The sequence below is a fragment of the Manacus candei genome, unplaced genomic scaffold (assembly GCF_025592945.1).
Source record: "Manacus candei isolate 608988 ecotype Guabito, Panama unplaced genomic scaffold, ASM2559294v1 h1tg000081l, whole genome shotgun sequence".
Lineage (NCBI taxonomy): Eukaryota > Metazoa > Chordata > Aves > Passeriformes > Pipridae > Manacus > Manacus candei.
In genome coordinates this window covers 6,247,092-6,273,362 of record NW_026138129.1, presented here as the reverse complement: position 1 = coordinate 6,273,362, position 26,271 = coordinate 6,247,092, and the positions used below count along the sequence as shown (strand labels likewise).

The 26,271-nt window shown below is 34.2% G+C and overlaps 1 protein-coding gene across 5 annotated transcripts in view; it reads right to left on the bottom strand.

Annotated features, from left to right (window-relative positions):
- Positions 1–26,271, bottom strand: part of ADGB (androglobin) — a 111,152-nt gene that overhangs the window by 47,782 nt on the left and 37,099 nt on the right. For 4 of the 5 annotated variants that reach the window (XM_051811291.1, XM_051811289.1, XM_051811293.1 and 1 more), the window contains 8 exons: positions 21,964–22,058; positions 19,471–19,645; positions 18,586–18,676; positions 15,215–15,359; positions 7,631–7,676; positions 4,129–4,297; positions 2,205–2,268; positions 474–576 (listed from right to left, as the gene is read on the bottom strand). In XM_051811291.1, coding sequence (XP_051667251.1) covers positions 474–576; positions 2,205–2,268; positions 4,129–4,297; positions 7,631–7,676; positions 15,215–15,359; positions 18,586–18,676; positions 19,471–19,645; positions 21,964–22,058 — 888 coding nt within the window. The remainder of the gene's footprint in view (positions 1–473; positions 577–2,204; positions 2,269–4,128; positions 4,298–7,630; positions 7,677–15,214; positions 15,360–18,585; positions 18,677–19,470; positions 19,646–21,963; positions 22,059–26,271) is intronic. The other variant, XM_051811290.1, reaches the window with a different exon arrangement.

Sequence of the window (26,271 nt, the reverse complement as noted above, 5' to 3'; positions counted from 1 at the left end):
TAAATCTTTCCAGTTGTTGGATCTTGAAAGAAACCAAGTTTAAACGTACTTACGATCTTACTATGCAGCAGTTTAAAAATAATTTCAAAAATATACTTCGGTTATATTGCTGTTTTTATGGCATTATGATCAGCTAAGGCATAAAGCAGATTGCAAGAATGGAATTTGTAGAAAAGAAACTCCAAGAAACAAAAGGAAATCCATACTAGAAATATAGTGATGAAAAGCTTGCAGCAAATCATAATAAACAGTAAAGGGAGGGATCCTTTCATGAAAATATTCACCATCAATATGAAATAACAATGAAGTATTGCTGGAATAGTAGCATATTTCTTAGAATCAATTTGGCTATTTAATACTAAACTCTCAAACTGTGCCCAAATACACAACAGCCAAACACAACAGCACAGACATATTTAACGTAATATTTAATATTTAAAGCATTAACGTGTACTTTTCTGTGTTGGCCTTACCTTCAGTATCATCCCAGTGCACTAACGCAGAAAAGCTGACTATAATTTCAGTGGGCATCAGACTATCCACAAGTAAATAATAGATGACTTGGTCATTAGTAAACTGCATAAAAAAACAGACACTTGTTCATCTTTCATTGACATTGAATACTGTCCAACTGTCCTTATACAAAGTATGGCTAAGATTTCAGATATGGTGACCTTAGCTATAGAAGGAGGAGCAGGTAATTAATTGTCACTACTTCTTCCAAATTTCAGACATGTTATTTAGGCCCAGAGCCTAATGCTGCAGGTATTATAATGTTCAGAGATAAAAGGAAACAGAACAGTTACCTGAATGAGAATATATCTACTTTTATGTAATATTCTTCATATTCATTCTCAATTTAGTAGTTCCACTTGCGAAACAACAATGGAAGATCAAAAATTTTTTGTGCTGCAACTTTCTGATTGAAATTAATTACAATAAGCTTGAAAGAAATATGTACTTTTTTAATTTGTAGACATGAGTGATTCTTTCTCATAATGGTTTTTTTTCTAGAAATGTTTAAGGAGGCAAAATTTTTCACTCACAACTTTGCTACATAATTCCTATGCCAATATTAGGAACTACAGAATGATTCTACTGTTCCTAGAAATTCTTCAAAATCTGAAGCTAAATGAGCTTCTTTCTTCAGAACCGTTACAATACATGTCTTCCTGGATTTTCCAGAGTCATATAAATCCATTTTTTTTGTATTTGATCCTAGATGCCAGTACTATTATCTTCCTATCATAAACGAAAATGTTCTTTTATTAAGCATCATACAGAATTTATCTAACGGTGTAAATGCCTCATCCATATCAATGTAAAAAATTAGAATGGTTTTACAGCAAAAGGTTAGGTTTTTTTGGCACAACAGCACACAGGCTTACACAGTCTTAATGCTGATTATGGCTTGTGAAAGTATATCGTGCAGTCATTAGGAAAATTTCTTGTGATTACAGAGAGGTGTGAAATTGCAGGTATACTACAATTATGAAGCATAATACATGTAGTTAACCTTCTCAGTACAGGATTTTACAGAAAGCTCATGCCAGGAATTTACATTTGGTACTCTACAATTGCACTTCAGATACACTATAAAATTAGAGGTGGAACAGAATATTCAAGCATGTTGAATAACCTTCTGATAATATGAACTAATGGCAGGTTTAGAGAAATTCCATAATTTCAATGTAATTAAAGGGTACTTTTAACCCCTGCAACAGGATGCTGTAAATAGCTAAAGGCCTTAGCATTTAAAGAGAAAATGGAGGGCTATGCTAAACAGACTCGTGATTTGGGCTTTAGGTGACAGGGGCAGACGAAGGAGAATGAAAGGGCAGATTCTGCAGCTGAATCATGATTAAATTCAAATTAGACACTGAATTGTTATAAGGTAGATTTAAATCAAAATGAAGAGAGGATGGAGATCTGATTCACTATCAACTTGCATTATTTATGTAATTTTTTTGTTATTGTGCTGTAGTACTCCACAAAATTTTTTCCTTGTCTTAAATACAGTGAAATACTTCTGGATATTTGCTAGCAAACATATATTTGTATTGACTACAATAAACTTAATGCATTATTGTTTTTCAGTAATGGCAGTTCTATGTGATCTACCAATATCATTCAGGATATATGTATTACCTATTTCTGTAAGACTTCGACAAAGATTAAAAAAACCCAACGATACAGTCATATACCTTAAAATCTGTCTTCTGATAATTATAAGCATATGTATGTGGCTTGTGGAAAACATACAGGTTCCTAGGGAGAATACAAAATAGAATTATGTAGGAAAATAATCAGTACAAATTATATATTTCAGGTAAATGTCTATTTAATAGCATATTAATTTTACTTTCATAAATGAGACTCCCATGTATTTCTCAAAAATGTTTCAACATTTTTTCATTTCATAAAAGGGGAATAGAATTCATCTCCAGAGAAAGTAGCTGACATTAATTTTTATCTTTGCTGCATTTCTATAGTTTTCCATTGGAGGTCAGGCCACTAATATGCTCAATTTCAATCTATAAATGGTAACATGCTAATATTACTCTAAAACTTCCATTACCATCTGAAAACTTACCATAATAAAGTATAACTGCAAGGAAGAACTATTTTATATACTTAAGTAACGTGTTTTTTCAGTTCTGCGCTGTTTGCACACCTACAGAAAGCTACGTAGCTCCTGACAATTTTTTCTGACCTTGATTTCACCAAAGGCAACATAAATGACTTCAGCTTTAATTGAGGATGGAATTGTGATGTGAACTCTAATGCTTTGGTTACTCAGAAACATCACAGGAATCCTGATCCATTGCTGACATATCAATTCCTACAGTGGCTAAAATTTTTCTCGTTTCTCAAAGTTTGATATGAACTATGAACATTCATCTTATTTTCACTTTGCCTGAGATGTAGGCATGTCAAACAAGAAAACACTTTCAACTGACTGATAAAATGAAAATATTAGGTGCCTAATTTCTTCTGAGAGATAAATTTTTCCAAGATCAATCGAGATGCTTTGTTAACAGCTACTTTATCAGTTCACTGTGAAAATAAACTCTCACTTATTTAGAGATAAGAACAAGAAACTGAAAAATGCTTTATACTTTAATTAATAATAATATTGGTCTACAAAATGTCAACAGTACTTTAACATTTGGCTAACAAGTTAGAAAGTTCATATTTCACATTCTCTCCATATGACACCGTGAGCAAGACTTTGAAAGGAAATTACATTGGTTATGATGCTTTTTTTCTGAAGGCCCTATCTTCTGGTATCTGTGACTAACTGAAAGTAACAGGCAAACCTTAGCAAGGCCTAAACTTTTACTTCTAGTATTCCTGTATTGCTAGCTGGTATAGAAGTTACACATTTTCCTTTAGAGGGGGAGCAGAGTATAATATCTGCTCAAGAAAACACCCACTTATGAATATAAAAGCTTCACAAAGAAATCTCAATTACAAATTCAAACTAAAAAACCTGGGTGGATTTTCTCCGATAAAATTACTCCCCTCAGCAATCTTAGATTCTCTAAAGTATATACATATTGTACCAGTCTTCCTAAATCTTAAAGGCCGAAATTGAAGATATGATGCTACAAGTACACCAGCTTTTTTTATGTCTGCAGAGGTATAAATGGCTTTGGATTATATTGAAAAGGGAGTGAAAGAAAGCAGCTAGTTGACCAAGCTAATCTAATGGCAACTGATTTCAACAACCTTTTTCTTCTTTAGAATTGTGTTGTTCTGATGCAGACTGTCTGCCCAGTGACTGCTGGGTCGAGTATGTGAGTACCTAATGTTGGCACACTCCACAATCTACAATCTTCCACCCCCACTGCAGTCTAACATATCCTTTATGGAGCTGCTGCTGGTGTTCTCCACTGTATTCTGGAGGACACACACAAGGAAAAGAGCAGGGCTGCAGCTACAGGCTCCCTGTCAACAGGGACAGTAATTCTGGGCTGAAAAGTAGCCTTGAAACCACCCTGAAAGGCAGGACAGTTATACAAAGAAGACCTGTTAAGATATAATTTTTATATAGTCATGTTATGAATTTTACCACTGTTACATTGTATATTTTATGGAATAAAACCCAAACTCTCTATTCCTTACTGGAAACAAACACAGAAGTCTTCAAAGCTAATCCAGGTTTCCCTGGAAACAGAAGTATTTTCTGACTCTGTTTCTTCCTTTGATTTATCTCCTGTCTGGTTCTTCATATCAGTATCAGCTGTTTCTGACACTTGTTTTGCAGCAAAACCGATATTCTTACGTAATTCTTCTAGAAAGATAAAAAGACATACAGAGCCAATACAGTGACAATATGCACATTAAAGAAGTATCATTCTTATAAAAAAAATTATCCTAAAATTACAGGAAATTATCCATACATCTCCAAGCTCAAAACCAAAAACTATCCCACTAGCCTAAAAAGTTCAAACGGTGATTGAAACAACTCTATATGGAAATACAGTGTTTACATATGCAACTGCTTCAGTAGTCTGCCTCAATAAACTATCACATATTCTGCTCTAGAACATTTGAGTTGTTATGTACATATATATATGAATTCTGCAAACCTAAAGTCATCTATATAAAGAAAAATACATCCCTTTTCCAAAGCTCCTATTCAGTGAAAGGCTGATGGAGCAGTATCATAAAATTTTTACCACCTACAGAAAATAAAAAATACAGAGAAATGTGAAGGACACTAGATTACATGAGCTTTCTTGTAGGAAAATCAGAACTAAAGTCAGATTCACACCAAAAATTAAACAGAGAAATGTCATGTAGACACATTTTGTAATCACTCAGTAACTTTTTAAGTTGTGTTGTAATGCCATTTTCTCTGCATTTACTCTGTGAAACATACATATCTTGTATACACTGTACAGTAATGTCATACTTAATTCCATCACGATTATTTGAAATTTCACTTTCTGGTTTTGCCATTTTTAACCTGTATTTTAGTTTCATTATCTCTCTGCACAAATACTGGAACAGTAAGATTTCTAAGAGACAACAGATAATCATGGCAATAATGTGATAGTACAAACAACTTCCATCAGATTCAGTATCTGCATCAAAAGCAATTGGAAATCATGGAAAAGCACTTCACCTAAAGAAAACTACTACTTTATTGTAACAACTACACAGACAGAATAAGTGCAACTGTATGAATTTTTGCTTTACAACAAAGCACAATTAAGTGTAATTATATGTTTTAGGACAAATTTCTTCTTCTAATAGATATGCAAACTCATGATTTCCTACTCTGAAGAGGAGCAGAAAAAGAGTGATGTGCTTTACTTTTACAGAAATATTTCATTAGATTTGGTGACCTCAATAGCACAAAATGGACTTCAGCAGCCTAAGTAGATTAATGAGAATATTTTAAACTTTAAAAAAACCCAAACAAACAAAAAAACAACATAAAAGGACAGAGAATCCTAAACCAAAAGCTTGACATATTGAAAAGCAATCATTTATCCAGGAAAGGGGTTTTTTTTACATGTGTTAGTGTACTTGTAAAATATCACTGTTCTCAAAAGGAATGTGTTTCAAATTTACTCCAGGTGAACAGAAAGAACTCTTCTGACATTAGACTATTCATATTTTTAACTGTCTAATTGCTTAAACCAAACTCTGAAGAGATAAAATTATTGAATTCTCATGCCCATTCTTTGCAAAATTTGAGCAATTTTTAGCCATGTTTAAGAGTGTATTAAAGCCCCCATACCCATAAATAAAACATTTTTTTAAAGATTTATCTGTTTATCTCAGTTTTGGTACATGATTCATGCTATCAGATATTCTGTGGAGTTTAAAGACTCCTAATGAATCATTTTGAACTAAAACAGAGTAGCACTCATAACCTAAATAAAGTTGGTATAAAGGGATTTTGCAATAGAGAATGAAAACACCTGGATTGAGATGGCCTGGAGACTGTGAAGAGAACTTGAGTACAAAAGACTTCAGTATAGTAGCAATGTGAATTATTAGTATTCTAAGCCAGAGGACGGAAATAGGTCCACTTCATCCTTTTCCTTGATTGAGCTGTGGGAGCTTTTCTTCAATGGGCATTTCTTAAGCACAGTTTTGAGTCAGCAGAAAAGATGGCAATCCAGCCATTGAGATACACTAACTTAAGAATTAATTAATTGTGAGAGCTACAAAAATACTCCAACGTCCTAACATAATCATGGTAGGCACCAAGAGTTATCTACTGCAGACTACCATATTTCTATTAGCTTTTGGCATTGAGCTGTGAGAGAATAAGCAAAAGTTTGTATTTGCAGCTCATTAACTTGCAGCATTCTGAAACAGTAAGATTCTTATGGTTTGGTTCTTTTTTTTACCAGGATGATGTTAATGAAAGTAAGAATTCATAAGAAAAGATATTCAAGCAATGTAGTAACTGAAATCATTATCAGTTCTTAAAAGTACAAAACCAATTAATTAGTATAGGTTTGGAAGAAGTATGATTTACATTTGCTTCAAGATATTTAAATATCATAAATAAATTCTCTCTCTTCATTATACTTGCAGTACGATCCAAATTTTTGGTTGTTCCCTCCCCCCATTATAACCTTATCTTGTATTACCCTATTTGGGGATTACCAGAGATGGTTGATGGTTGCACATTTTTCTAGAACAAAGATAATGTTATAATCTGGGAAAATATCTAAATTTGTTGGGTGAAATTATCGGGCTCAGTTACTGTAGAACTTGTGAAGTTGTCCACATGCTTTAACTGACAGGATATTTATTGTATTTCTCCATTATTAGAAGTCGGGATCATGGACATTTTACAGAGAACAAAGTAAAAATAAAAAGTTTTTAAAAATGGCATTTTAAGCCTTTTCTGCCCATGAGAACAAATCTTCAAAAATGCTTAAAAAGAAAAGATGCACTGCATAGGCTTCTATGTGGACTGAATAGTTGAAAACCAAAACCAAGATGTGTGTCACATGCATGAATCATGGTGTAAATGATGCATGAATACTATTCATGTATTTCACATCTTCTGCTCTGAGATTCACTTTCAGAACTCTGGTAAAAGGAAAGGTATTTCCTAGCAGTCAGTTTTAGGACCCAACAGATTTGTGCACCCAAAAAATCTGATCACTTTTAAAAAGAAGGCTCTTATTTTTAAACTTCTCGTGATCAAATCCTTCAAACATTCACTTAAACAAAGAGATATTCATTTGGATAAGATTTTGAATTCTCTTCCAATACTGATCTCAAATACATTTCAAAGGAAAAGTTTATTAAAATAAAATTTGTTGGGGTTTTTGTCATTTTTCAGTAAAAAAAAGAAAGAACAGTTCAGAATGATTAGGAAAAGAGTTCAGTGTACAGAATCCACTTTATTTTACTGGAGAGTAGTTTTTTTCCAAAATATTCTTGTAAATTAGGAGGGTTTTCTTAATATCAAACTGGAGATTCTACTCTACATAATTATACATGCTAATACCAATTCTTTGAAATCTTTTCCCAGAAAGCCAACACCCATAAATAAGTAAGACTCTGATATATATACAGGAGGATTAACATTGAGGCAAAACACTATGGGAATGGTAGAAGTCTGACTATAAACTTCATACACACTTACCTTTACTGGGTTTCTCTGCATTTTGCTGGTCAAAGGGAGTGGTCTCCTATATGGTGAAAACAAAAGAAAACAAAACAAAACAACAAAGAAAAAGAAGAAAAAAGCCAACAATGGTAATTATAATCTTGCAGTATTTTGTTAAAGAAAATACTCGATTTTGGGGCAGTCCTTCCAGAAACAAAGGAACAAACTATTAAGTTATCATTATGGTTTCAGTTGGTTTCTTAAAAGAAAAATAAAAATGGTAAATTTCACCATAATACCAACATATATATCACCATTAGATAGACTGATGTGTTTCTAGAGAAGTACGTGTGATCTGGAGTCCAAGATAAAAGCTGTTTCATATGCCTACCACTTCACTATCAAAACAATGTTCTTTGATATTACTGGTTTTTGACAATCAAATATGCTCTATTCTAAAAACTAGTTACTCCTATTATACAAGCAATTCTGGTTTTTTGTGTTTCCATTCTTGAGAAGTATATGGAGGGCTCCTTTTCCAACAAGCATTTCTTGCTGTGCAAGTGACAGTACACAACTGTCATTAGCAACAGCATGCTTGATTACAATAGCATCTTTTGTTTCCTATCACTGCATAAATAAAAAGTAGCCTGCTCTTTTTTAATGTTTCTGGCAAACAACTTTATCCTGGTCAATTCCCCCTCCAAGCTAGAGCTGCTGAGCTAATATGAATGCAATAGCTGCTTACACTTAAAGCTGAAATCAAGTTAGCCAGCTTTTCAGAAAGTCCACTCGTTATATTTTGCAAAGATTTGAGAGATTAACATCTTTGATTTAAAAATATGTGTCTAATCATCGTTTCAATTGCCCTCTTGCCTGCAATATGACATACACTGAAAAAGACTCACTTCCACTTTTTTTTTTTTCTAATGAGGTAGAGCAGGAGAAAGAGATTCCACAGCTTCCGGTTTACTTTCTTTTTGAATGTAGTACTATTAATGGGTTAGCTCGACTAGCTTTGCCTTTGCAAAGTCAAATATTAAAGCCTAAAAAGGCTATTGCAAACAAATTTGCAAGCTTCTTTTCATCCCAGGTCTCCCTATAACCAGATTTGTCACCCTTCTCCCCACATCTTCTATATGTATTCAAGGTGCTAGTGCTGAAACTGGTAGCATTGAGCAGGCCAACAGCTGGACACACACAGTGATTTTCTACTCTGCATTTCAAAGAGGAGCTGTGGGAGCTATGCTAACTTGGAGCTATGTTTATGCTTTCTCAATACAATGTAAAAATACATTTTGAGGGGCAGACTGACCTAATTTAGACTCTGAGTTAGACTGATGGCAGATCACAACAACCTAAATCTTGTACCTAAATCTTGTATAAGGTCATTGTGCTGTAAATCCAGGTCTGCCTCAACCCTCCTATAACAGACTAGCCTTCATACATAATATGAAGGGACCTGTGAATGTTTCCTTAGAGGAAAACATTATGGTTTTCTAGTTTAATTTCCAGCTTCAGTAAAAGTCTTTCTGCAACCTTTTTTACAGAATCTCCATGGGCCCTGAACAGGCTCAGGAGTCTTATCTCTGCCAAAATTGTAGGTGTTTGATAATCTCTGAATTAAACAAAGGACAGAGCTGAGGGAACAAACTACAAATTTAGGAGTCTCTATCCCAAAATAGGAAGTACCAAATAATTCAATACATATAATTTAACTGCAATATTGTTTATTGAGAGAATTTGGAAGTCCCATCTTTGTACAGCATGAATTGGAAATTCTATTCCAAATCTGTTATGTGTTTTTTAAAGAACATTCATAAGTTAAAGCTGGAGACAGATTTAGTATAAAGAGCAACAAAGAGAAAAATACAGACATGGCTGAAATTGTTACCAGTTGGATTAAGAATTTAGTAATTGAAATATATTATGTTTTACATGTTCCTTTTTAGATTAATTTTTCATTTTTCTAGAGATGAAAAGGGCATTATAGAATCTTACAAATACCTATGTACTTCAGCTCCTGTTTTCAGAAATCTGTACATGCAACTGTTCAAAACAAGCCAAGCTGTGATCACTTATCATGTCATGTCAACAGTCATACCTCAGCATATGAGTCTGAAAAACCTCAAGTAACACATGGACTATCTCCTCCCTTTAAACTGTGACTTTGGAAGTACATACATAGAGCTGTCATATCGCTGCATGTGAGCCTACAACTTGAAAGATTCCAATATTGCCAAATTTCTTGTAGGAGTCACAGGATTTACCAAACAGATACATGTTAGCTGTACAATTTATCAAGTTTCTTCTCAGAAATCCTGGGCATGCCTGAAGTATAAAAAAATATGAGATCTACTGTATAAGCCTTGGAGATTGCAACGTTGGCACAAGTCTAGCACTTTCTGCCCAACATACTGTTCATGGACAGTACACATGATCCATATTTCTAATGTGGACATGTGGTAGCTTAATATAGAGCTACTTTGTTGGTATTAACAGCTGCCAGCAGGAAAGCCTGGAGAGATACAGAACCCCCCCCCAAACTGTGTCAATAGAACTTCCAGTAAAGAAGGAGAATGTACTCTGGAAAATCGGGATGTTTGGTAACGTAACTTTAGCCAATCTGAGCTGTGAAAGCACTCTAACCACAACTATGTAGAGACTCCTTTAGGCTCATTTACTCAGATTTTGGAGTACAAACATAACATAGTCAAAAAGCTGTCTGCTTTTCTAATGATACGGGATGTGGTTGTCTACCTAAACCTCACTGATTTGGAGACAACTGGAGTGTCAAGAAAGTTCTCATTCTGTTGTACTATTGCCTCATCTACAGTGTTTAAGACATAGACACAGGAAGAGAAAACAAAGGTATTTCCTCCTTAGTGAACACATATTGCCTGAAAGCTCAGATTTGCTGCCACAGTATCTGATAAAGAAAGAAATTTAAAAAGACTTGAATCCAGTTGTGAAATATGGAAGGATGCACACAGATTCTGGGAGAATTACTTACTGTTCTTCTTCAGTGAATGGGAAATCAGAATGCAAATTGTGAGAAAAATTCCATGGCTAACTTAAAAATCTAAGTTATAATCTACTATGTTTTATAATCATTAATGAATAATTGTAAAAATAATGGTAATCCATAAATTTATAGCTATCTTATTATTTTCAAGGGGTCGTTTGTATTTTTCAGCCTCCTGTCCAGTATGTACATGCAAGTAGATAATTGCGGGCCCGTCAAAAAGTCTCTCTATACCACAAATGTCTAAATTTGTGTCCTTCTTCTCAAGTCCCTGTTCTAATTCACATGCCTCATATCTCATGTATACTTTTTTTCCCTGGAAATAATATGCAGGCTGAAGTAATTTTCAGAACTGTAAAATTTGTAAAGAAAATAGATTTTTTTTATTTTCTACCTAGCACTTCTCTTGACTCAATCCCAATTGACTGGGTTTATGAAATATATCACAAGAAAGATTAGAATGGGATGAAGAAAAAGCTTATTATGACACAATAGTCCGTAATGTTTATGGGGAACATGAAAAGAGCACACAACAGAGCAGGCAAACTAAGTAGACCAGTATCAGTTGTAAAGGAAAAAGTAAGACTGAGTTTGAATATATAAAAGGATGGACTGAAGTAAGAAAAATGAGATAAACATCAAAGAACAAGGGTATTGTGTTTATGTCACTGGGAGAGAGTTGAGACTTTAACACTTTTGCTTTAGAAATCAGAATTGCCAGGGAGCTTGACACTGAAGAAGCCACAAAGAGAAATCAAAGTGTTCTGCTTAAGATTTATGAATGTAGCAATCAGGTCAGTCTATTAAGATATCTAGTAGCCATTGCACATACTGATGGTAAACATATTTGGATTAGATTGTCTTGCTTAGTTACTGCCCAACATTTCCTCAAACAGAACACATAAAGTTTTCTTCTCAATGGAACTGCAGATAACTTCTATTGATTCATCACAATGAAGAATATTCAAGTAGGCTTTTGAGCAGCAGATTTACAAGAAAACACTACTCCAAGATAATCTATTTCTCAGAAGCATTTGACAAAACTACTGTTGAATAAAACTGCAAGACACAGTGTAATTTACATATGATGACAATTTTGGTTTTTTCCAGCTACAAAACACTTCTATATGTATTTCAGTGCATTCTACACATATAAATTACTTCGCTTTGTGTTGAGCAAGAATAATAGAGAGCCTCTCCATTAAACAATTTGGCCCTAAGTCATTCAGTTTTTAAACAAAAAATTAATAAAATGTATTTTCTTAATAACAGTGATTCAAGATCAATTTAATTACCAAAATAAGATATTTTCAAAGATTTTTTTTTTCTGAATGCAAATCTAGAAAGCTTTCAGAACTGTAAAATCAGAGTCAATGGGAAATTCATGGGGAAAAAAAAAGTTTGTAAAAATCAATAATAAAACATTTTTATTTTTTTGCATGAGTACTTCAGGGACATGAAGGATAACGGCATGTCTTTCAACTTTATATTCTTCAAAGGAGGTATATCCAGGTTCTAAAATTTCATCTTTCATTTATCCCTAGTCTCTGTTTCTGTGACAACAGACCTTAGGAACAGTGAATCAGATATTCAGTTATGTTACTTCATACAGTTTACATTGGAATGAATTGAAATATGTCAATCTAAACTTGCTGAGCATCTGGCACAGCAGTTGACTGAATTTCAGTCAGTTTAAAGCATAAAACTGCTGCATTTACCAAATCTGTATCAAAAGTTTTAAAGCAGAGGTCTCCTGAATAACAATCATACAGTTTAAAATGGAGACAAATTCATTCACAGTCATTATACTACAATAAAAAAATTCTAAAAATTAGCAATAATCTAGTGAGTTGGGGATATCAAAGTTCCTCTTTCAGCGTTTGCTCTTTTAATCACTAATTGACTTTTTTAAAAAAAAGTAGTCATGCATATTGTTATTTCAAGTTTTATAACTACAGAAAGAAAGCCCTCCCATTATGAATCTCCCAGAAGTATCCACATAATTTTGTTGCTAAAAAAAATTAATGCGTGAAATAAAGAAGATTGTTCTGCAAGATAAAAACTATTTTCAATTCCAATCTGTACAAATGAAGTTCTACTTGCATACTTCATCTATTAATAGATGTAGCATTTTTCAGCTGAGATTTAAACTGAGGCAAAAGTAAAGTTCAAGTATAAGTCAATTAGCTGCTGATGACTTCTTACATTTCATATTTTAATCAGATTGCCATCAGCCTACATTACATTCATGTCTTCTTCCAACCATTCCAGTTTTATCAATGTCTCTCTTTCTTGTATTTTTTTACTTGTCCTTGTCTCACCTTGACTGCACGTCCCACCATAACAAATCAGCCTTCTACATCCCTCTTGGACTAGGGGAGAAAATCTAAGTGGCATTCCAAACTGCTTTTATGCTTCCAGCACATAAACGTCTATTAATTCATAAGTAACCAAATCTATATTTTTACATCTAGAGACTGAAGTAAAGAAAGCAATAATTATTATATAATATGCTACTTACAGCTCCTTTTTACCTTTCTGCTTTTGTAATGATTTTTGTAAGTTGCCAGTATTAAAAAGACTTTTGAAGGTGAAGCACTATTAAAGTACTAATTAAGCTATTGTTTATAAAATGTCCACAAAATACTGAATAGCTAATTATAAATTCAACTGTAAAGTATTCGCCTTCACTAGAGAATTGCCTTATTTTAAAATCATTAATATCCAGTAGTGATATCCACACATATACATTTTCTAGACACACAATATACATATAAATCTGAAATATAAAAATAGTGTTAGAGTGTAGCCTGCACAGGAAACATGCGAACGGGCACTCCAAAAGTTACATAAAAAATTATTTCCCATTTATTTCAAAATTTACCAAACTAAATTTTGTTTTGCTTGTTCATAAAAGTACCTCATGACATACTATCCTTAATAGTATATCTTTGGTCCTCAAACACATTTTGTAACCCTACAAACATTTCCTATACATCAACCAGATACCACAAATGTTAACCCCAAGTATATTTATTGGTTTGTCCCAGAAAATGACAGTAGAGACTTTAAAACAATTAGGTTGTCCTTACTGCTGGACTGCATGGATAAGGACTTGGTTGCTGTTTTTCCTTTACACACAACTATGAATGAACACATTTTATAGGTTATTTTCTATATTGTAATACAGTAATTATATTGAATATATTATATATTCAACATGTAATGACATTGAATTTAACATATATGGAAGAAGTACTCAGTCTTTACTTGGAAGGGCAAATAAATATAGAGGGAGGAACTGCAGCAAACATTTACAAATTGAAACATCATCTTCCCCCAAATATAACTCGATTATTGAGTCAAATACAGATTTTGAGTATAACATCACTGAAAGCACTTACATGTTCCCTAGACTGCTTTTTCCCTGTATTTTCTTAAAGTTAAAAAGAGAAATGTATCAAATGCTCTTCTGAGCAGACATGCTGGTACTGCCACAATGCGTTCTTTTGTAGGTGGTGAGCAAATAAAATAATTTCAGTGGAACTCTGTTTGTTTTTTTGAATATTTAAGTCTCTACTTCTCTGTTAGCAATTGCTTCCCCATATGAAATATTTTTCATGAAACAGTGTATTGTCCAGAGACTCTTTGAAAGCATAATTTTTTCTCTTTTAAGCGTGTAAGATTCAAACATTAGAGGGAGCATTTCGTTACAGGTCTGTCTAAAAGCAGAACTTAGTAGAACATGCACATTCCAATTTAAAAACAAAGCCAGAAACAACAACAAAAAAAAATCACAGTAATTACCACTTCCAAAAGTTGTTCCAAAAGGATGACTTCCCAAAGCCATCCTAATAATGTTTTACTGAACTTAGGTAAGATTCATCTTATCTATCTTGGAAAATTACAGTGGAGACTTCTACCTAGTACCTAGCATTTACTTGGGTATTTTGAGTGAACCTGTGGTCAGTGCTTCATGCAGTGAACCTGTTTAGAGAAACATTCTCTCTCAGAGTTGCTCAGGAAGCCTGAGGGTCTAAACCATGGCTGAGGATTCCTTTAGAAAGCAGAACTTGTGAAATTTAAGGGCAGGCAACCTGAGTATTGAAGCCTTTTTCTAGATGAAGCCAGGAGTCTTTCCACTACGATTGAAATGAGGATGCCATTTTAAGGCATGTGTTTATAAGGCTTACATTTTTCTAGTCACATCCCTAGGTACATCTTTCACTGCAGCTGAAATAAACTAATCATAACATTTATCCATAAACTAACATTTATTTACAAAGACTCCTATTTTTTTAAGATACTCCCATCAAAATATTTGATAGTGTTAGCAATAAAACTTTTAGAATCTGAGGAATAAATCATAAAAAGAAAGTTAAAGCAAAAAGAATTAAGAAAGATTTCCCATCCAATACACATCAATATAACTATGAAGTGGAAAGGGTAAGGAAGTTACTTAAATAGCAACAGAAAACTTACTGAAATGTCTTTAAAAACCTATATTTAAGTGTTAAGTATTTTCTATTTTGTCTTTTACTATCCTTTAGAATACAAAACTAGGTCAAGTTAAAAAAAAATAGGAATATTATTACCTGAGAACAATCTTCTGCATTTGAGTGTCTTCCATTTCGATTCATATCCACATTACTGTCACTTTCATTTTCATCACTTTCAGTAACAGAAGCGAGATGGGATAGAGAATGAAATCCTTTTGTGATGGTAGACTGTGGAAAGTGGCTAAATAATAAAAGAAAACTCAGACACTTGAAGCTATACATTTTCCTTTAAACTACAATCTTCATAACTTCTATTCTTAACAGAATTCTGTCAAAATAATTTGTGTCTCTTTTATTCTGAGAACTTCATAGGGCAGCACAGAATATATATATTCATATATTCCTTGTCATTACTGGCTTGGCACTGAACACCCATATATCCTAGAAAGATCTTTTAACTAACCCTCAAGTCAGCTGAGGAAAACCAGACAATAATGCCAGAAGTGAATAAATTACTATGGCCTCTAGACAAGAAAAGACTACTGCTTGACTGGAGATATGGCAAAAGAATAGAACAAAGTATTTTGTGTCACAATACTTTTTGTCTTTTCCCTCAAAATGGGTCTCCATAGCTACCAGACAGCTAATACACACGATAACCAAGGAAACCTGTGCAGGCCTATTCTGCTTGTAGTAAAAGAAAGGTCTGTTGCCGACTTCACTGAAAGCAGAAATAAAAACTGATGGATATATAAGTAAGTCTTTATTTGTTAAGTGAACTAGGAGAGTAAGACCAAAACGATGTTGCACACATGCCAATTAGACCTAAATGTGTAACTTACAGCAATAAAGAAAAAATTGAAATATAAGCATGTTTTATCTAGCCCCCTTCTTAAGGACTGAGATAATGTTCTTTTGCAGTAACAGCCACAATTATCTTGCCTTTGAGTGTTTCAAAATATTTTATTAGAATAAAAAGAAGAGATTAAAAACTTGCAGTCCCAATTGTGTATCTAAGTCCCTTATCTTATTTAGACAGCTATATTATTTACTATTAATATTTATTTTAATGAAATGCTAATATCTGCTATATATTTTTGGCTACTACCTGTTAATTAAATCACAAAAGATTACATTAGATTGTCATAGAAACTTAGCACATTAAATAAACTTCCTTCACAAAATAGGGTAATTTGACCATAAAGCAATCTATTAAATATGAAAAAACAACATAAAATGTTAACATGCAAATACTTCAACATAATAATTGTTAATCTCTCATTCTTTTGATAGTTTATTAATGGATATTGCTTAGAGCATTATTATGTATTTCTACTCCTACTGTTTGAAAACAAACAGTAAGTAATCTAAGTATTTTTAACCAATAAAATGCAAATGCATCAGCAAAAAAATTAAATTCCCAGAATATGCCAAGGTCACTTCTTCCATGGACAAATGCTGCTGTTCAAAATGAATTAAAAAAATCCAACTGGTTTGTTATCAGTCCATCCAATTATGATGATCAAAATGGAGAACCTGTGACTTCTGTAATTTAGTCGGTTTACATAGAGATGTACTTAACAAAAGGTGTACACACCCTAAAAAAATATACACATCTCCACAATTTACAACCTGTTCTTGGACTCAGTCTCAAGAAAAGAAATATCCTTCAAAATGACATAAATCTTTTTGTGTAGACTTGGTAAATGATATAGAATCACAGAATATGCTGAGTTTGAAGGGACCCCCGAGGATCATCAAGTCCAACCATTAGCCCTACAAAGGCCCATCCCCATGGGATGACAAAGAATCACACCATGTGCCCGAGAGTATCGTCCAAACACTTGAACTCTGTCAGGCTTGGTGCTGTGACCACTTCCCTGGGGAGTCTGTCCCAGTGCCCAACCACCCTCTGGGTGAAGAATCTCTTTCTAATATCCAACCTAAACCTCCCCTGACACAACTTCAGGCCATTGCCTCACTGGTCACCACAGAGAAGAGATCAGTGCCTGCCCCTGTTCTTTCTCTCACAAGGAAGTTTTAGACTACCTTTGAGGGAGTCAACAGCTCCTTCAGGTTTTGTGTTATCTGCAAATTTGCTTCGAATACCTTCCAGTCCTGCATCTAAGTCATTTATGAAGATGTTGAAGAGCACAGGGCCTAAGATGGAGCCCTGTGGAACCCCACTAGCGACAAGTCACCAGTCTTATGTTACCCCATTCACTCATTCAATGCTTCATGGCAGGAGTTCAGTCAGAATAAAAGAGATTGGATTAACAATTTAGAACTTGTCTACTGAATGTTCACATCATAAGCTGAAGCCTGACAGAAATGTACTGTGTAGTGGGTCATAGGAAAAAAAAAGCCCTAATACACATAATAGTAAACTTTCTTTTTTTCTCAGGGAGCAAGTATTATGTTGCATATTGAATATTGACTAGAAGCCATGTATACACCATTTTCTGAAACTTCTTTAGGACACTGTGTAGAAAGACTCCTGTTTTCAAGGGTTTGTAAGACTTCCAAACAGTTTTTAACACAAGGCATTTATACAAAGTTGTGTTTTGAGCATGAGCTTCTTCACCTGCACTCTCAGGCTTGTGCTAACAACTATAATGAACAGAGAACAGTCTCTTTTATTCATAAACATTAACTGTTCCATGCCAAACATGTAATGCCCATGAAAGTACTGATTGGCCAGTCAATTACTTCCTTGTTATGTTCAAGAATTATAAAAGACCATTAGTTAGAGGAAAAATTTGGAAGAGATTAAAGAATATTCCTATTTCTGGCAGAAGCGATCTACTGAATATTCTACATCTTTTTGCCCGCTGATTAGAGAATCTTGCAAAGTGTCTTTGCCTGACAGTGCTCCCTGTTCTTCAATGTCAGAAGCCCTGAGAAGTGTGCATCTGCCTAGGGGACTGTTCATACAAGTTGGGACCCACCCCTAGGGTGTGTGCATGTCCACCTCCTGGATCTTTCTCACCGGTGTGTATATTAGCAGATTTTAGGGAGCAGTAGTTAAAGCTTAGAGCACTCCAACTTGCATCTCCAAAAGGAGGTGTGGGCTGCACTCTCAGAACAGAAGGTGTGCTTGTAAATTGTAACCCTCAATGCCAGGAGGGTACGCATAATTGCATATGTATGCCTCCATGTGCTGGATTAGAAATTCTTGAGATTAGCTACAGAAAGGTCTTCTGAAATGTGCAAGTGTTTATTTACATTTTGTAACCATCTAGTATAGTAATTTATATATTTTATTGCTGATATTGATCCTAAATGTACAGTTCACTGATAGCTGATTAATTACATGACAGCAACAGAGTGCTCTCTGTCGGGATGTGCTTCAGACATGATCTGAGTAGTTTTAACCTATGACACAAGTAAAGATCAGCCAATTGCACTTTCACAGTGAAATGGACTAACGATACAACGCTAATGCTGTAGCTACATTAAATACTTACGTGTCTGTTGGTATTCTGATCAAATTCAATTTGTAATTCAAAAACAGGCTAGCAATCTCAACATGTTCTTCAGGTGGTTTTACTTCAGGCTCTGGAAAAAAGTAACTTGTTAAATATATAAGAAATATTGTTATTATTGTTATTGTTGTTATTATTATCATTATTTTATATATGATATAATTATTTTGACAAATAATTTCCAATGAGGATTTGTCACCTCTAAATAATTCTCCAAGTATCATCACATACACTTGAAAGGAACAGAAGAATCAAGGGTGACTCTAGGTGATGTATCATGAAAAAAAAAGTTTAACACTCTAATCCTCATCCTGCAAAGTATTAAAAAGTGTGCCTAACCTATATGTAAAGTTAGCCAGGGTAGCTCAAAACAACTACAGAGGCATTTTTGCCTTTGCCAATTTCCTGGTTTTTATCCCAGTATACTTTACTAGCATGCCTGTAACACTTTCATATTCAAGCTATCATATATCATGCATTTAATTTCATTATGCAGTATAGACAAAACCTAGTAAAAAAAATTTACTCTAAAAAATGATGCAGCAGTACTAGTCACGTACTTTAAATTTTTGAAAGGTGTTCTGAACCTTTCCTGGCTCTGCATCAGAGAGCTTGTGTTGCTTTGATAACACTCCCTCTTCATTTTCTTCACTAGAGTGCTTTTTTCAACATAAATTGAGACACTTCTCAAAGCATTTAAGAAATATTGCTAAGAGGAGGTAATACAAAATTGGCAAAACCTAAATAAAAAAAGAGATCAAAAGTTCAACTGAAATTAAACTAATAGATGATAAATATGGCCCTGAAAATGCTCATAGTAATTAAAATGTAATTACAAATTTATTTCGGAGGCTTTAGTAGACAAACCTTTGGGTTCAGATGTCACAAAAATTTTATTTTTCTGACGGAAAAGCTTCCAACAAGGAACTGGTGATTCTTGTGGTGGTGCTACCAGAGGACAGGATCTAGTTCTAGTGATGAGGACAGGATGGCTGTGTATGTGGGAAAGCCCATATTGCCTCATCTTCTCTGAAGAATCAGCCTATGAAACACAAAAAGATAATCTGACTGGGGCCAGATCTCCTTTCTCACCATATCTGCCTAACAAAAAAGAGCAGTATGTATGCAAAAGCATCCAACACCTTGAATAACAAATGAAACAAAAATAGTTGCCTGACCAGACTATCCAAAAACATTCTAATTAGAATTTGATATTCAGCAGAAAAAGTATACTTAGAAGTGCTTACATGTATTTTACTTTTCATAATAGATTTTTTAGTTGCTGCAGAAAACATACAAGTGAAGAGAAGGAATATGTAAAAAAGCAATGGGGACAACATTTTCCTTTAAATAAACATATTTAAAAATGCTTTCTCTGGGGGGAAAATTCCTTACTTCAAGCTGAATTTATAAAGTGGCAGAATTCTAAAATCAGTTGGCCTTTTAGATAACTTGTGGAATCTCCATAATGTAGTACTGCTTTGAATCAACACATAATTAAAGTTAAGCTTTTTATCTGCTGGCTCATTTATAAAACATTAAAGATACTCCAGTTGACTTGTATACCAAAGCCCTTAGTAACACACTTAAGAGCAGTTCTAAATGTGGACATGGAGTGGTGCTCTTCCCATTAAAATAATAATGGTCCAGGACCTAAGATTTGTCAGAACTGAAAGTTCTCTTACAAGACTTGTACATCCTTCTTATTTTAAAAACACACCTTCCTTTACACACTAAATAAATCACCTACAACTTATTTCTTTAATATACTCATCAGCAAGTCTCTGCTTCTACTCATTGTCAAATATTCCCGAGGTTCCATATTTATGAACTCTACAGAGAAGAATGTAGTTGTGGTTGTCGGTTATTTGAAGAGTAAGGAATGAAATTAAAAATGCCAGTTAAAATATCTAAGACTAGAAAGGCTTTTGAAGAAGACCAATTAGGAGCCATAGAAGAGAACTTGTTAGCTCCTGATTACATGACAGACTTGGATGACTCAATTATTGAATTTTTTTTCCTTTTATATGAGCAAATTAAAACAAATTCAAACTACAACAATCCAAGGGCATGCACACTAGAAGGCAAAGCTAAAAAGGATACTGCAAAAATTCTGGAGAGAAATTCTGGCACAGCTGCAGTCAATGACAAAATTTTTTCCAAATTTAGGGAGCAACTCTTATCCCAGTGAACCCACTCTTCCAAGCTATATTTCTATCAGCTCTCAAATAAAGCTTGGAAATGGGCTTTTTTTTTAATCCATAAGAAATCAACTATCTCCTATATTTAATTTCTGACAACTTCAATTTTTTTATCAGTCTTTACTTAAATACTTGTTTAGATATATAGATGTATCTGCCTCATACTATTTGGTCTGCCACACTCCTTTTTCAGTAATCTCTATATCCCAAAAAACTGTGGTCAAGATGATACTTAAGGTGTTAGGTGGCAGGAAACATATAACCCTATGTCACCATTTCCACTTTGCTTTTTGATGACTACTATTACCTATTTTTAGCAAAGAGAGTATTGACTAAGACCTTAAGATAAATTAAAATAAAATTGCAGGTAACAAACTAATCTTGAAAACAGCATAAAATACATAGCAGAATTTTAAAAAAGAAAATAGTTCAAGAATTAAGAGCAGTAAAGCATAATATGTGCAAACTATTTCTGGAAATTTCTTTATTCAATGAAGCCTACCAGTTTCCTGAGATGGCAGCTTAAATTTTAATTACCTAATTATGATAAATATGATTTAAATGTCCAAAAAAAAGGAAACTATCAATAATCAAAAAAGCCTGCTCTGGCATTATAAGTAGCCTTCTGAGGAGTGTGAGTGACTAAGTAGAAATTTACCCCAGTATCATGAAGTGCTACACTTTCTCCAGCTGCTTTCACCAGCTACAACACTAATGATAGAAATTGATATAAACATGATATTTCTCATAGAACAACAAACAACATATTAGAAAATGTATATCAGAGAAGTCACTATTTTTGGAGTCCTAAAAAAAAATAAAATTCATGTTTTTCGAGTAGCCCTTAAAATAATTAGACTCTCCATTCAGAAGTATCTAATCATGATGCATTTTCTAGCCCACAACTAGTCTCTCCCTGGAGACTTTAGCTTCCGAGATCCAGAGGAAAGGGGAGAACAGTAAAAAATGAGCAGGCTTTGGCAGGAAAATACATGTTTAGAATACAGAAGTACCGAAATATAAATTTAACAGATAGTAATTACCTACTGTTTCACTGTGCTAATTGTATTCTCTTTGTTACAACATAGTTGACACAAAATGAAACACTCTGACAGTGCAATAAGGAATGCTTTCTTGTCCTGATATCACAGAACCTTACCATCTGCTTTAATGAAAAAATATCCTCTTCAAACAAATGAAGTGGTATACAGCCGGCATACACGACCATTTCTGGCTGGGTTGGTACAGGAGATTCTACACAGAAAACATTAAAATGCTTTAGAATAAGATAAACAGTAAATAAAGGTAGTTATACCACACCCTAAATTATTTTGTTTTCTCTGCCTTATTTTTATTTTTCTTTTCTTTGTCTGACTCTGTTACTTCATTCAAAAGCAGAGCTCATTGTAAAATATTTGAAAAAGAAGCCATGGATAGAAAAAACACTTCATTTTAATCCTTACTTATTTAAATAATCACAACCTTTGCACATTTCACTTATTTTTTACATAAATTATTAACAGAAAATACAACAGGTTAGAGGTAGTTTTCAATCTTGTTCTTTTGTTTTGCCTCAAATTTTATAAACAGTAGATACTAGCATAAAGAAAACAATACACATCATCTGGATAGAGGAAGTGAAAACATCCTGATTGGTGAGTATGCATTAAAGGCTTCTCACCAATGAAGGCAAAATTTGACCTTGCCAAAAAAGGATCCAAAGGCAGAGCTGTGACCACTCCTGCCAATGGATATGAAGATTGAGATTAGTAGTTTGAGAAACAGAGTGACTGTAAACCAGGGTTACTGCTCTTACTTCTGTCAAGGAGATGAAAAACTGGAGGTAATGATGGCTGCTTCAGAAAGTGTGAGAGGGAACCCATACTTCTTAATGCACACACCTTAAGAGAGCTTGTTTTCCTGTAATTCTGCTATAGGCAAGGCATAATAGGAGGTATATATTCATTTTGTTACCCCCAGAAATCTGTTGTACAAGGTAACCACACAATCAAATCATACCCTGTCTGTGAAAGAAGCCATCGATAATTCCTGAATGATGAAGAGAAGTCAAGGCTGCCTGACAGTCAGTTCACTTAAGATGAAGGGGAATTAAAAGTCTACAACATACAGTACTTGAAATATAAGTCTCTGATTTGACCAGAAAGACAGCTCAAAATAAAAAAAAGGATTTCTGTCTCTCTGTATTTTTCCTTAGTCATCTAAGAAAACACGTGAAGACAGGATTTCAGTACGCAGGTTGTGACACCTGCTTTTCATCGGAATGTTTTCTTAGGAAAAATTTCTTCACAGAAGGGGTTGTTATCTTTGGAACAGGCTGCCCAGGGAAGTGGTTGAGCCACCATCCCTAGAGGTATTTAAAAGATGTGTAGGGACATGGTTTAGTGGTAGGCTTAGCAGTACAGGTTAATAGTTGGACTCAACGATCTTAGTCTTTTCCAAACTAAGCAATTCTATGATTCTATCCTCATTTAACACTCCAGTAAAATGATCTGTGTCTGTTATTGTTCCCTTCAGCTTCACCTCAAATACAGGATAATTGCTTCCTATGTTTAGTAAGTATTTAACTGGAAGTTGCTCTAAGAATAGATATCTTCTGTGAAATGAAATAAAACAATGCTATCTGTATATAAAGAAAAAAATGGAAAAGAAAATGATAAATAGGCAAGTGGTTGGAAAATACAATTTATCAGACTTAAAATCCATTTAATTAGAAGGTATGCTACATTCTATTCTCAAAGAAATAACATATCCTTGTATCTTGAATATTTTTTCAGAAATTCCATTACCCAGTTAAATATAAGCTGATGGTAAGTTAGAGTTACTTTCTTAATATTTCTCTCTGCATGCTTGTGATTCCCATGTTAACCACAGCTCTTGTGCTAGTTGTAGGTTTCAACTTATTCAAAAGCAAGGCTATAATTTAGCTTTAATCTCAGTCCCTACTGACATATCTGATCTGTTTGAAATACAGCAATAGCTATGATGTCCTACACATTACAGACCAATATATGCTACAAAGTATACCATTCTCATTGTTTGTGAGGAGTATTTCCCAAATAAAAGTATTTAATCAAATACCAGGTGGAATGTAAAGCTGTCATACTCAGTCCAGATGGGTTGTGAATAAATTATCTGCAGAGCAGACAATAAACAACAGTGAACAAATTATTAGAGCATGCCAATGATTAAACAGGCACATCTTATCCACTTTAACAATACTAGAAAGATTTTGTACATTATGCTAGTTGCCTTAAAAAATTATGTATTATTTGATCCTTTTTCACCATACAAAAATGAGGAGGATGTATGCAAATTATTTGTGTGCTGTTGATTAGTGTGAATTCAGCATCTGTGGAAACCAGTTAAAACTGATAGCCTTGATAAAATTGTATTATTAGATGAAAAATACTATAATATATGGTACAGCAATACAGGTAGATTAAGCAAAGCCTATTATTTATATCCATCAGTGTAGATATAAGAATTCTGCGATGTTTTGTTAAAAATTTATGAATCCGTGTAGCTGCTTATGTTTCACACTTGCAGGTTTGTAAATTCATTTACAGAGAGTGAGTACTACACAACCTGAACACATGCTCCTCTCTCCCTTAGAGAAAGGAAAGTATCATTTGAATTGATCCACATAATATGTATCTCCACACACTTAAAAAGAAAGGTCAGGAACTAAAATTGTTTGGTTTAATAGGTTTAAACTGTTTTTATTTTTTTTGTCATATGTTTTGAAGACTTGCAAAGAATTTTCTCACTCAACGTTTCTCTTAAATATTTATTTGTCAAACAAGAGCTGATGGTGAAGTTTAACTTTCCAAGAAGTAATGAGGTCAGACAAAGGCCACAGAGATTATCTTGAGGGTTAGAGCATTTCTCCTACAAAGACAGGTTGAGAGTTGGAGTTGTTCAGCCTGGAGAAGGCTCCAAGGAGATCTTAGAGTAGACTTTCGGTACCTAAGGGGGAGCCTACAAGAAAACTGGAGACTCTTAACAGGGTATGGAATGATAGGACAAGGGGCAATTGCTTTAAAATGAAAGAAAGTAGATCTAGATTAGATGTAAGGAGGAAATTCTTTACTGTGAGGCACTGTAATAAGTTGCCCAGAGAAGTTGTGGATACCCCATCCCTGGAAGTGTTTCAGGCCAGATTGGATGGGGCTGTGAGCAACCTGGTCTAGTGGAAGGTGTCCCTGCCCATAGCAGGGAGGTTGGAACTAGATGATCTTTAAGGTCCCTTCCAATCCAACCCATTCAATGAAAATACTCAGTTGGCTTTCAATATCCTGAACATCAGGCGTACAGCTCACATGTTGACTTCTGTTGTGTTAGTCATGGATTAGCTTTACCTATCGGAAGGTATTTGTTTGGTTTTCAGAAAACAATCTATGTGCTCTTCAGAATTGACATAAATATCACAAAATGACAATATGCATTTGAAAAAATGAAAGAGAATATTAGGCTTCAATCCCTCTTGTAAATGAAATATCTTCTGAATATGTAAAGGAAAAATTATAAGAGCTTTACTGTTATGTGATATGTATCTCATTGACTTAGATGATTAACATTATAGATGTACTTGTATGATTTCAAAAACTTTTAAGCATAATAATAATCTCAACACTTCTGTGACAGAAAATACTAATATCTCAAATTACAAAACTGGTATCAAGGCACAATGAGAATTAGCAAGATACATGGTTGGTTTGTAGAACAAATTCTCAAATTCCTAGCTATTGCCCTCCAAAGTAGAATAGTATTCCCTTTCCAGCAGATCAAAAACTATCAGGAAACTCTTTAGCTTAGAAACCTAAATAGAAAGCAGAGTGGTGATTCTTCATAGGAACAAGGGGACTAAGTAGCTCATATCGCATTATATAATCATAAAAACTGTTTATGAAACAAGGGGACTCCCTAAGTGTGAAAGGTTAGTTACTAAAAAGGAAATCTAATGAGTAGAAAAGAGCAGATTGTGCACTAAAACGGGCCAGTAGGAGGAATATATGAATATATAAAAGCTTCTCAAGGAGTACTCACTGATAAGCAACAGGACAAAAGAGTTTGTTGCCCTCAAGAGGAGGACTGGCTGATCATGTGAAGGGTTTGTTATTCTGCTGTATCCACACAACTGGATGAATAGAGAAACAAGCTCAATACTTCAAGGATCCTGCAACTCATACTGTATTTGCAAGGTGCAGCAGGCATTGGTCTAATTGTGCAAGTGAATCAGAACTGTGCATGTTTGTATTGGATCTGGCTGGGGCTGAGCTAACTTTCATCAGATCAGCCCATATGGTGCTGTGTTCTAGATCTGTGATCAAAACACTATTGATAACACACCAATACGTGAGTTATTGCTGAGCAGAGCTCACATAGTGCTAAATCTTCTGTTTCTCACTCCACTACCCCAGAGAGTATGCTGGGAGTGGGCAAGAGC